This window comes from Rhinoraja longicauda, chromosome 4 (assembly GCF_053455715.1).
Source record: "Rhinoraja longicauda isolate Sanriku21f chromosome 4, sRhiLon1.1, whole genome shotgun sequence".
Lineage (NCBI taxonomy): Eukaryota > Metazoa > Chordata > Chondrichthyes > Rajiformes > Arhynchobatidae > Rhinoraja > Rhinoraja longicauda.
This window is the reverse complement of record NC_135956.1, coordinates 89286288-89298852: the sequence shown is the minus strand read 5'-3', so window position 1 is coordinate 89298852 and position 12565 is coordinate 89286288. Positions and strand designations below refer to the sequence as shown.

The 12565-nt window shown below is 48.6% G+C and overlaps 1 protein-coding gene across 1 annotated transcript in view; it reads left to right on the top strand.

Annotated features, from left to right (window-relative positions):
• Positions 1 to 619: 619 nt before the first annotated feature.
• Positions 620 to 12565, top strand: part of ccdc12 (coiled-coil domain containing 12) — a 52765-nt gene continuing 40819 nt past the window's right edge. The window contains exon 1 of the mRNA XM_078398742.1: positions 620 to 715. Within this exon, the coding sequence (XP_078254868.1) occupies positions 632 to 715 (84 nt within the window). The 5' untranslated portion in view covers positions 620 to 631. The remainder of the gene's footprint in view (positions 716 to 12565) is intronic.

Sequence of the window (12565 nt, the reverse complement as noted above, 5' to 3'; positions counted from 1 at the left end):
TCGAAGGGCCGAATGGCCTCCTCCTGCACCTATTGTCTATTGTCTATTGAATAGTCTTCACCCTACTATAGTTACTCAACCAGACACAACCCATTCCTTCTCTCCTGAGATGCTGCCTGACCTGCTGAGTTACTCCAGCATTTTGTGAATAAACAACTACATTTAAGGCAGCTCTTCTTCTCCAAGAAGCCCTTCTCGCTTAAGTCCACACTCCGCCACCTCCAGTTTAAATTCCATCTGGAATATTTTGGAGGACCAAGAAACCAAGACAGCGCATGGTCCCTCTCCTTCAAGCCTTCCTGTGCTGTTGCCACTAATTGGGACAAGATTGGGTGGATCGATGCGCTCGGTGATCGCCGCTCGGCCGCGCCAGGATCGGCTGCGCGCCCTGGCGCGGGGGCCGCCGGGAGTTGTAGTCCGCGCTAGAGGGAGGCAGGCGGAAGTTGTAGTCAACGCTGGCGGGGCCGCCGGGGAGATGGCGGAGCGGGCGGCGCGGGGGCCGCCGGGAGTTGTAGTCCGCGCTAGAGGGAGGCAGGCGGAAGTTGTAGTCAACGCTGGCGGGGCCGCCGGGGAGATGGCGGAGCGGGGGCCGCCGGGAGTTGTAGTCCGTGTAGGCGGGGCCGGCGGGAAGATGGCGGAGCGGGCGGCGCGGCTGCAGGAGGAGGCGCTGCACAGGAGGGAGCGCCTCAGGGCACTGAGGGAGCGCCGGGTACAGGTGAGGGAGCGCCGGGTACAGATGAGGGAACGCCCCCGGGTACAGGTGAGGGAGCGCCCCCGGGCACTGAGGGTACAGGTGAGGGAGCGCCGGGTACAGGTGAGGGAGCGCCGGGTACAGGTGAGGGAGCGCCCCCGGGCACTGAGGGTACAGGTGAGGGAGCGCCGGGTACAGGTGAGGGAGCGCCCCCGGGCACTGAGGGTACAGGTGAGGGAGCGCCGGGTACAGGTGAGGGAGCGCCGGGTACAGGTGAGGGAGCGCCCCCGGGCACTGAGGGTACAGGTGAGGGAGCGCCGGGTACAGGTGAGGGAGCGCCGGGTACAGGTGAGGGAGCGCCCCCGGGTACAGGTGAGGGAGCGCCCCCGGGCACTGAGGGTACAGGTGAGGGAGCGCCGGGTACAGGTGAGGGAGCGCCCCCGGGCACTGAGGGTACAGGTGAGGGAGCGCCGGGTACAGGTGAGGGAGCGCCCCCGGGCACTGAGGGAGCGCCGGGTACAGGTGAGGGAGCGCCGGGTACAGGTGAGGGAGCGCTGGGTACAGGTGAGGGAGCGCCGGGTACAGGTGAGGGAGCGCCCCCGGGCACTGAGGGAGCGCCCCCGGGTACAGGTGAGGGAGCGCCCCCGGGCGAGGGGGGAGTTGAGGGAGGGAATGATGGAGAGTGAGGGGGACGGAGTGAGGGAGGAATGAAATGGGGGTGTGAAGAGTGAGGGAGGAAGTGGGAATGGAGGGGACGGGGGGGGGGGGGGGGGGGGATTGGGAAACATAGACAATAGGTGCAGGAGGAGGCCATTCAGCCCATCGAGCCAGCACCGCCATTCAATGTGATCATGGCTGATCATTCACAATCAGTACCCCGTTCCTGCTATCTCCCCGTATCCCCTTGATTCTGTTCCAGAAGGGAGTGAGGGGAGACTGATGGGAGTGGGATGGGTGAATGGGGACCTCAAGATCCCTCTGTACATCAATGCTGTTAAGGGTCATGCCATTCATTGTAAATTTTCCCCTTACACCTCCCACACCTCAGCTCACACTCGCTCAGATGAAACTCCACCTGCCACTTCTCTGTGTAGTTTTGACAGCCTTATTTACGGTCTGTAACCCCAGCACCCTTGGTGTCATCTGCACATTTACTAACCAACCCGTCTATATTTATATCAAGTGTAGGAAAGAACTGCAGATGCTGGTTTGAACTGAAGATGCTGGAGTCTGAAGAAGGGTCTCGACCCGAAACGTCACCCATTCCTTTTCTCCAGAGATGCTGCCTGACCCACTGAGTTACTCCAGCATTTTGTGTGTATCTTATATTTACGTCAAAGTCATTTATCTATATCACAAATAGCATAGATCCCTGCGGAACTCCACTGGTCACAGGCCTCAAGCCTGAATATTGTCTCTTTACTACAACTCTCTGTCTTCTATCAGTAAGGAAGTTCTGAATCCCTACGACCACGTCACTGTTCATCCCGTGCATCTTAATCTTCTGGATCAGTCCACCATGGGGAAATTTATTAAATGCCTTACTAAAACACAATATCCACCATCAATTAAGCTTTGTCACCTCCTCAAAAATCTCGATCAAGTTAGACAAGACCAAATCCTGATGACTGTTCTTAATTAACCCATTCTATAGACAATAGACAATAGGTGCAGGAGGAGGCCATTCAGCCCTTCGAGCCAGCACCGCCATTCAATGTGATCATGGCTGATCATTCTCAATCAGTTCCCCGTTCCTGCCTTCTCCCCATACCCCCTGACTCCGCTATCCTTAAGAGCTCTATCTAGCTCTCTCTTGAACGCATTCAGAGAATTGGCCTCCACTGCCTTCTGAGGCAGAGAATTCCACAGATTCACAACTCTCTGACTGAAAAGGTTTATTCTTAAACTGTGGCCCCTTGTTCTGGACTCCCCCAACATTGGGAACATGTTTCCTGCCTCTAACATGTCCAACCCCTTAATAATCTTATACGTTTCGATAAGATCTCCTCTCATCCTTCTAAATTTCAGTGTATACAAGCCTAGTCGCTCCAGTCTTTCAACATATGACAGTCCCGCCATTCCGGGAATTAACCTAGTAAACCTACGCTGCACGCTCTCAATAGCAAGAATATCCTTCCTCAAATTTGGAGACCAAAACTGCACACAGTACTCCAGGTGCGGTCTCACTAGGGCCCTGTCCAACTGCAGAAGGACCTCTTTGCTCCTATACTCAACTCTTGTTATGAAGGCCAACATTCCATTGGCTTTCTTCACTGCCTGCTGTACCTGCATGCTTCCTTTCAGTGACTGATGCATTAGGACACCCAGATCTCGTTGTACGTCCCCTGTTCCTAACTTGACAGCATTCAGGAAATACTCTGCCTTCCTATTCTTACCACCAAAGTGGATAACCTCACACTTATCCACATTAAACTGCATCTGCCATGTATCCGCCCACTCACACTCTCTTCCAAATGGAAGTCAATCCTATCCCAAAGAATCCATTCCAATAGCTTCCCTACCACAGATGTGAAGCTCACCTTAAAGCTATGCCGAAGATAGACACAAAAAGCTGGAATAACTCAGCGGTACAGGCAGCAACTCTGGAGAGAAGGAATGGGTGATGTTTCGGGTCGAGACCCTTCTTCAGACACAAAGCTATGCTCTCTAGTCGTCATCTGGCCAGGCAGATTTCCCAACACAACATCCACTATATTCCGATATCGGGTTGGACTATACCATACTGTTTCAATAAACTCTCTTGGACCCACCTCACAAATTCTGCCCTGTGTAATCATGATCAAGTCACAGTCCATATTGGGAAAGTTAAAATCACCCACGAAGACAACCGTGTTGCTTTGGCATCTTTCAGTAATCTGTCAGGATCTCTTTTCCTCTATCTCCCGCTTGCTTTTGGTAATCTGTCAGGATCTCTATTCCTCTATCTCCCGCTTGCTTTTGGTAATCTGTCAGGATCTGTCAGATTTTGGTAATCTGTCAGGATTAATGTATATTGTAAATAGCTACGGTCCCAGCACTGAGCCTTGCAGTACCCCACTAGTTACTGCCTGCCATTCTGAAAGGGACCCATTTATCCCCACTCTTTGCTTTCTGTCTGTCAACCAATTTTCTATCCATGTCAGTACCCTACCTCCAATACCATGTGCTCTAATTTTACCCACTAATCTCCTATGTGGGACCTTGTCGAAGGCTTTCTGAAAGTCGAGGTACACCACATCCACCGGCTCTTCCCTGTCAATTTTCCAAGTTGCATCCTCAAAAAATTCCAGAAGATTAGTCAAGCATGATTTCCCCTTCGTAAATCCATGCTGACTCGGAACGATCCTGTTACTGCTATCCAAATGCTCCACAATTTTGTCTTTTATAATTGACTCCAGCATCTTCTCCACCACTGATGTCAGACTAACTGGTCTATAATTTCCCGTTTTCTCTCTCCCTCCTTTCTTAAAAAGTGGGACAACATTAGCTACCCTCCAATCCACAGGAACTGATCCTGAATCTATAGAACATTGGAAAATGATCACCAATGCGTCCACAATTTCTTGCGCCTCCTCCTTAAGTACTCTGGGATGCAGACCATCAGGCCCTGGGGATTTATCAGCCTTCAGTCCCATCAGTCTACCCAACACCATTTCCTGCCTAATGTGGATTTCCTTCAGTTCCTCCGTCACCCTAGGATCTCTGGCCACTAGAACATCTGGGAGATTGCTTGTATTAAAGTCACCCATGATAACCACTGTTCCTTTGCTACACGCATCCCTAATTTCCTGCTTGATGCTATCCCTGCTTGATGCTATCCCCAGCCTCCTTACTGCTGTTTGCTGGTCTGTATATAACTCCAAGTGTTTTCTGCCCTTGGCTATTTCGCAGTTGTACCCATACCGATTCTACAGCATCCAGGCTAATGTCTCTCCTTGCTATTGCATGAATCTCCTCTTTAACCAGCAATGCCACCCCACCTCCTCTTCTTTTCTATCTATCCTTCCTGAATATCGAATACTCCAGCACGTTTAGCTCCCAGCCTTGGTCACCCTGAAGCCATGACTCCGTAATTCCAATTATATCATATCCCTTAACTACTATCTGTGCATTCAATTCATCCACCTTATTTCGAATGCTCCTCGCGTTAAGGCTCAAAGCTTTCAGGTTAGTTTTTTTAATCTCCCTTCTACCTTTTGCTTCTGTCCTGTTATGGCCCCCCTGTCTCCTTGCATCGGGTCCCATCTCCCTGCCCTGTTAGTTTAAACGTGACCTTTCCTACGCTCTCTTTCCCATTAGCTGCACGGATACGCTTCCATGTTGTTGACTCCACCCCCCCCCCCCCCATTTTAGTTTTAACCCTCCCGTGTAACACTAGCAAACACTAGCAAACCCGCCTGCAAACCCGCACGGTAGCGCAGCGGTAGAGTTGCTGCTTTACAGCGAATGCAGCGCCGGAGACTCAGGTTCGATCCTGACTACGGGTGCTGCACTGTAAGGAGTTTGTACGTTCTCCCCGTGACCTGCGTGGGTTTTCTCCGAGATCTTCGGTTTCCTCCCACACTCCAAAGACGTACAGGTATGTAGGTTAATTGGCTGGGTAAATGTAAAAATTGTCCCTAGTGGGTGTAGGATAGTGTTAATGTACGGGGATCGCTGGGCAGCACGGACTTGGTGGGCCGAAAAGGCCTGTTTCCGGCTGTATATATATGAATGTCAGTCCCCTTCCAATTAAGGTGCAACCCGTCCCTTTTTGTACAGGTCACCCCTGCCCCAGAAAAGATTCCAGTGATGTAGAAATCTAGAGTTGGTTTTGGCATCACGTACGGCACAGACATTGTGATTTGAAGGGTCTGTTCCTGTGCTGCACGTTTTATTCCCTTCAATGACTGTGCTCAGCATTTGTAACTCGCTGGAATTTAGAAGATTGTACTCGCTGGAATTTAGAAGATTGAGGGGGGATCTTATAGAAACTTACAAAATTCTTAAGGGGTTGGACAGGCTAGATGCAGGAAGATTGTTCCCGATGTTGGGGAAGTCCAGAACAAGGGGTCACAGTTTAAGGATAAGGGGGAAGTCTTTTAGGACCGAGATGAGAAAGTTTTTTTTCACACAGAGAGTGGTGAATCTGTGGAATTCCCTGCCACAGAAGGTAGTTGAGGCCAATTCATTGGCTATATTTAAGAGGGAGTTAGATGTGGCCCTTGTGGCTAAAGGGATCAGGGGGTATGGAGAGAAGGCAGGTACGGGATACTGAGTTGGATGATCAGCCATGATCATATTGAATGGCGGTGCAGGCTCGAAGGGCCGAATGGCCTACTCCTGCACCTATTTTCTATGTAAGCTACCAGCCCTGGAAATACAGGTGCTCCTCTGCTTCCGATGGGGTTCCGTTCTGAGAAACCCATCGGAAACCGAAAGTATTGTAAGTCAAAATGCATTGAATTGCACGCGATCACGTGGCTACGGAAGCGAGCTGTGGCTCGCCACGGGTTGCTGCCATGTCCACCATCGCAAGGTCGAACGATCGCAAGTCGAAGCATCGTGAGCCAGGGAGCACCTGTACAACATTCCCTCCTCAGGGCTGCACAGTCGGGTACGATTGGGTTAACACATGATGAGCGTTTGACAGCACTGGGCCTGTACTCGTGAAAGGCCTGGATGGAGTGGATATGGAGAAGATATTTCCACTAGTGGGACCAGTCACAGCCTCAGAATAAAAGGATGTCCGTTTTGGAATTAGATGAGGGGGAATTTCTTTGGTCAGAGGGTGGTGAATCTGTGGAATTCATTGCCACAGAAGGCTGTGGAGGCCAAGTCAATGGATATTTTTAAGGCGGACTTAGATCGGTTCTTGATTAGTACGGGTGTCAGGGGTTATGGGGAGAAGGCAGGAGAATGGAGTTGAGACGGAAAGATAGATCAGCCATGATTGAATGACGTGGTAGATGTGAGGGGCCGAATGGCCTAATTCTGCTCTTATCACTTATGAACTTAGCCAGCTTCATAAGCCTCAGGATTTGTTTTTGCAGAAACCTTTATGCCACACCAGCGTTGGTGGACTGAGAGCGTTACTGAACGAAGCAAGCCAACTATGTGCTGGTTCAAAGATAGACACGAAATGCTGGAGTAACTCAGCGGGGCAGGCAGCACCTCTGGAGAGAAGGAATAGGTAACGTTTCGATTCGAGACCCTTCTTCGCCTCTTCTATCCAGAGATGCTGCCCATCCCGCTGAGTTACTCCAGCATTTTGTGTCTATCTTCGGTGTGAACCAGCATCTGCAGTTCCTTGCCATACATACCCAGTTTGCTAATTCGGTTGATATCTCCTCCCTGGAGCGTGGGCGAAAAGGAAACTGTTATTGTATTGCTGCTGCTCTGTGCGCGATAAGGTTGATTCTGGACTGTGGCTGAAAGAGGAAGTTGTTGCTGCGGCTTTGCTGCGCTGAGTTCAGACGCCGTAAAGAACACAGTTTTCATCTGACATGAAAGAGCATGCGGATTTACGATAAAATACTCTTTGAGTATTTAGAATTAATTTGGAATTTCTGATTGATGACTTGTAAAAATAGTCAAGAGTGTTTTATTGTCATATGTCCCAGATGGAACAATGAAATTCTTACTTGCAGCTGCACAACAGAATGTGTAAACATAGTACACTGTAAAAAATATAATAAACGAGATTAAAAAGTTCAGTGTGTGTGTGTATATATATACCAGATTGATTCCTGGGAAGGCAGGACTTTCATATCATATCATATATCTACAGCCGGAAACAGGCCTTTTCGGCCCTCCAAGTCCGTGCCGCCCAGCGATCCCCGTACATTAACACTATCCTACACCCACTAGGGACAATTTCTACATTTACCCAGCCAATTAACCTACATACCTGTACGTCTTTGGAGTGTGGGAGGAAACCGAAGATCTCGGAGAAAACCCACGTAGGTCACGGGGAGAACGTACAAACTCCTTACAGTGCAGCACCCGTAGTCAGGATCGAACCTGAGTCTCCGGCGCTGCATTCGCTGTAAAGCAGCAACTCTACCGCTGCGCTACCGTGCCGCCCATGAAGAAAGACTGGATAGACTCGGCTTGTACTCGCTGGAATTTAGAAGATTGAGGGGGGATCTTATAGAAACTTACAAAATTCTTAAGGGGTTGGACAGGCTAGATGCAGGAAGATTGTTCCCGATGTTGGGGAAGTCCAGAACAAGGGGTCACAGTTTAAGGATAAGGGGGAAGTATTTTAGGACCGAGATGAGAACGTTTTTTTTCACACAAAGAGTGGTGAATCTGTGGAATTCTCTGCCACAGAAGGTAGTTGAGGCCAGTTCATTGGCTATATTTAAGAGAGAGTTAGATGTGGCCCTTGTGGCTAAAGGGATCAGGGGGTATGGAGAGAAGGCAGGTACGGGATACTGAGTTGGATGATCAGCCATGATCATATTGAATGGCGGTGCAGGCTCGAAGGGTCGAATGACCTACTCCTGCACCTATTTTCTATGTTTCTATACACACACACACACACGTGTGTATATGTTTGTGTATATTTACACAAACACAAGAGTTTTTATACACATGCACACACATATATGTGTATATATATATATCTATATATATATGTATATGTGTATATATACACACACACGTGCGCGTACACGTGCGCGTACACATATGTACACATAAAAAACAAACAAATGGAAGCAAAACTAACTGAAAATGTACAAAACCTACTTAACACAAAGCTTTTGGGTGGGGAAAAAACTGCAGATGCTGGTTAAAATCGAAGGTAGACACACAATGTTGGAGTAATTCAGCGGGTCATGCAGCATTTCGGGAGAGAAGGAATGGGTGACGTTTCTGGTCGTGACCCTTGTTCAGACTGGATCCATTACTGATGTCGTTAAACAGGCAAAGCTAGGAAACTGGAGGTGTATCAGTTGTGATTCGTACTGACAGATGACACCGGAGTTCCGGCACTGCAGCGTTTTGGAAAGACATAGATCCTTCCCTGGGAATTTTCCGTCTGTTCCTGGCAAATCTGAGACCTCGGTAGTTGAGCATGCAATATCTCCAGGCCCGGATAGAGTGGAGAGGGCATTCCCACTAGTGGGAGAGTCTACGACCAGAAGTCACGGCCTCAGAATTAAAGGACGTTCCTTTAGGAAGGAGATGAAGAGGAATTTCTTTGGTCAGTGGGTGGTGAATAGACAATAGGGGCAGGAGGAGGCCATTCGGCCCTTCGAGCCAGCACCGCCATTCAATGTGATCATGGCTGATCATTCTCAATCAGTACCCCGTTCCTGCCTTCTCCCCGTACCCCCTGACTCCGCTATCCTTAAGAGCTCTATCTAGCTCTCTCTTGAATGCATTCAGAGAATTGTCCTCCACTGCCTTCTGAGGCAGTCTGTGGAATTCTTTGCCACACTAGGCTGTGGAGGCCAAGTCAGTGGATATTTTTACGGCAGAGATAGATAGATTCTTGATCAGTACGGGTGTCAGGGGCTATGCTATGGAGAGAAGGCAGCAGAACGGGGTTAGGAGGGAGAGATAGATCAGTCATGATTGAATGGCGGAATGGACTTGATGGGCCGAATGACCTAATTCTGCACCTATCACGAATCAGCGTATAACAACTCATACCGTGTACAAACTGTGGTGGGAAACCAATGACAGTCGTAGCTTTGAGCAAATATAGGGGTGATGTGCAAAGAAAGTTGTTCTCTGTTGCATGATGTAAAATTGGTTGTTGGACACAGTTTTATTAAATTTGCTTCCATTGAACCTGTGGAGGAAATTCTGATCCCCTGCCGTCTTTCCCAACAGGTTATGGTGGAATGCAAGAAAATATAGAAATATAGGTTCGCGAGGTCAATTCCCGGGATGGCGGGACTGTCGTACGTTGAAAGACTGGAGCGACTGGGCTCGTATACACTGGAATTTAGAAGGATGAGAGGGGATCTTATTGAAACATATAAGATTATTAAGGGATTGGACACGCTAGAGGCAGGAAACATGTTCCCGATGTTGGTGGAGTCCAGAACCAGTGGCCACAGTTTAAGAATAAGGGGTAGGCCATTTAGAATGGAGATGAGGAAAAACATTTTCACCCAGAGAGTTGTAAATCTGTGGAATTCTCTGCCTCAAAAGCCAGTGGAGGTCAATTCTCTGGATGCTTTCAAGAGAGAGTTAGATAGATCTCCATCAAGGGATATGGGGAGAAGGCAGGAACGGGGTACTGATTGTGGATGATCAGCCATGATCATATTGAATGGTGGTGCTGTGCGAAGGGCTGAATGGCCTACTCCTGCACCTCTTGTCTATTGTACTATAGAAATATAGAAAAATAGGTGCAGGAGTAGGCCATTTGGCCCTTTGAGCCAGCACCGCCATTTCAATATGATCATGGCTGATCATCTAAAATCAGTACTACTAAATCAATATAATTTAGAGATCTTATCAATGCTAACTGCATCAGAGGTGAATTCAAATCTAATGTTTTACTTTGAAACTTGAGCAAATTCTTCCAATGTATATTTTGTCCACGAAATCATTGATTACATTTAGCTGCAACTAGGCGACTAGGCTTGTATGCACCGGAATTTAGAAGGATGAGAGGGGATCTTATCAAAACATATAAGATTATTAAGGGATTGGACATGTTAGAGGCAGGAAACATGTTCCCAATGTTGGGGGAGTCCAGAACCAGAGGCCACAGTTTAAGAATAAGGGGTAGGCCATTTAGAACGGAGATGAGGAAAAACCTTTTGACTCAGAGAGTTGTAAATCTGTGGAATTCTCTGCCTCAGAAGGCAGTGGAAGCCAATTCTCTGAATGCATTCAAGAGAGAGCTAGATAGAGCTCTTAAGGATAGCGGGGTCAGGGGGTATGGGGAGAAGGCAGGAACGGGGTACTGATTGAGAATGATCAGCCATGATCACATTGAATGGTGGTGCAGGCTCGAAGGGCCTACGCCTGCACCTATTGTCTATAACCCATGCCAGATAAGTTCCCATTGCCAAAGTTGTCAGTCTTGTGCTTTATGATTCTGTTCACACCATCAGCTCCATATCTCTGGCTCACCTAATTTCCTTCTTCCATCATGATGTATCTGAATAGATGAGCGTTTATACGACACTTTTTATTAGTGATAGGAGCAGTATCGGGTCATTCGGCCCATCGAGTCTACTCCGCCATTCAATCTCCGCTGATCTATCTCTCCCTCCTAACCCCATTCCCCTGCCTTCTCCCCCATAAACACTGACACCCATATTAATCAGGAAACTATCTATCTCTGCCTTAAAAATATCCATTGACTTGGCCTCCACAGCCTTATGTGGCAATGAATTCCACAGATTCACCACCCTCTGACTAAAGAAATTCCTCCTCATCTTCCAAAGGGAACGTCTTTTAATTCTGAGGCTACGACCTCTGGTCCCAGACTCTCCCACTAGTGGAAACATCCTCTCCACATCCACTCTATCCAGACCTTGTAGCATAGAAAGCTTACAAGACCCACGCTTTCGAAAAAAATCAGAAACTGAGCCAGACAGAGAAGAATTTTCATCTTTTGACTATTTTAGGGGAAGAGATGAAGATTACCAGTTCGCGCCAATTCCATATTATCCCACTTTCTCATCACTCTACTCCCGAGAGGAAACTTACGGTGACCAATTAACCAACAAACGTGCGCGTGTTTGGGATGTGGGGGAAACCAGAGCACCCTGGTAAGCATGCAGGTACAGCAGGCAGTGAAGAAAGCCAATGGAATGTTGGCCTTCATAACAAGAGGAGTTGAGTATAGAAGCAAAGAGGTCCTTCTGCAGTTGTACAGGGCCCTAGTGAGACCGCACCTGGAGTACTGTGTGCAGTTTTGGTCTCCAAATTTGAGGAAGGATATTCTTGCTATTGAGGGCGTGCAGCGTAGGTTTACTAGGTTAATTCCCGGAATGGCGGGACTATCATATGTTGAAAGGCTGGAGCGACTAAGCTTGTATACACTGGAATTTAGAAGGATGAGAGGAGATCTTATCGAAACGGTTAAGATTATTAAGGGATTGGACACGTTAGAGGCAGCAAACATGTTCCCAATGTTGGGGGAGTGCAGAACCAGGGGCCACAGTTTAAGAATAAGGGGTAGGCCATTAAGAACTGAGATGAGGAAAAACTTTTTTAGTCAGAGAGTTGTGAATCTGTGGAATTCTCTGCCTCAGAAGGCAGTGGAGGCCAATTCTCTGAATGCATTCAAAAGAGAGCTAGATAGAGCTCTTAAGGATAGCGGAGTCAGTGGGTAAGGGGAGAAGGCAGGAACGGGGTACTGATTGAGAATGATCAGCCATGATCACATTGAATGGCGGTGCTGGCTCGAAGGGCCGAATGGCCTCCTCCTGCACCTATTGTCTATTGTCACCCGGAAGAAGCCCGCACTGTCACAGGGAGAACGTGCAAACTCCACACAGGCAGCCCGCTTGGTCGCGATCAACCTGCTGTGAGGCTGCTGTCCTAGCTGCTGTGTCACTGCGCCACCCACTCCACTTTGAGTTCTGTAACAAGAAACTCGTGGGAGAGTCTAGGACCAAAGGCCATAGTCTCAGATTTCGAGGACGTTCCTTTAGGAAGGAGATGAGGTGGAATATGTTTAGTCAGTGGGTGGTGAATCTGTGGAATTCATTGCCGCAGAAGGCTGTGGAGAATTGTTATGTCACCCACCCTTTTTCTCCGGAGATGCTGCCTGACCCACTGATTTACTCCAGCGCTCTGTGACTATCACCGGTATAAACCAGCATCTGCTGTTCCTTTCTATACACCCTGCATTTTTTCTCATATCTCCGCAATCCTCAATCTTGATTGATTGCCTAAAAGGAATGAGGTGGG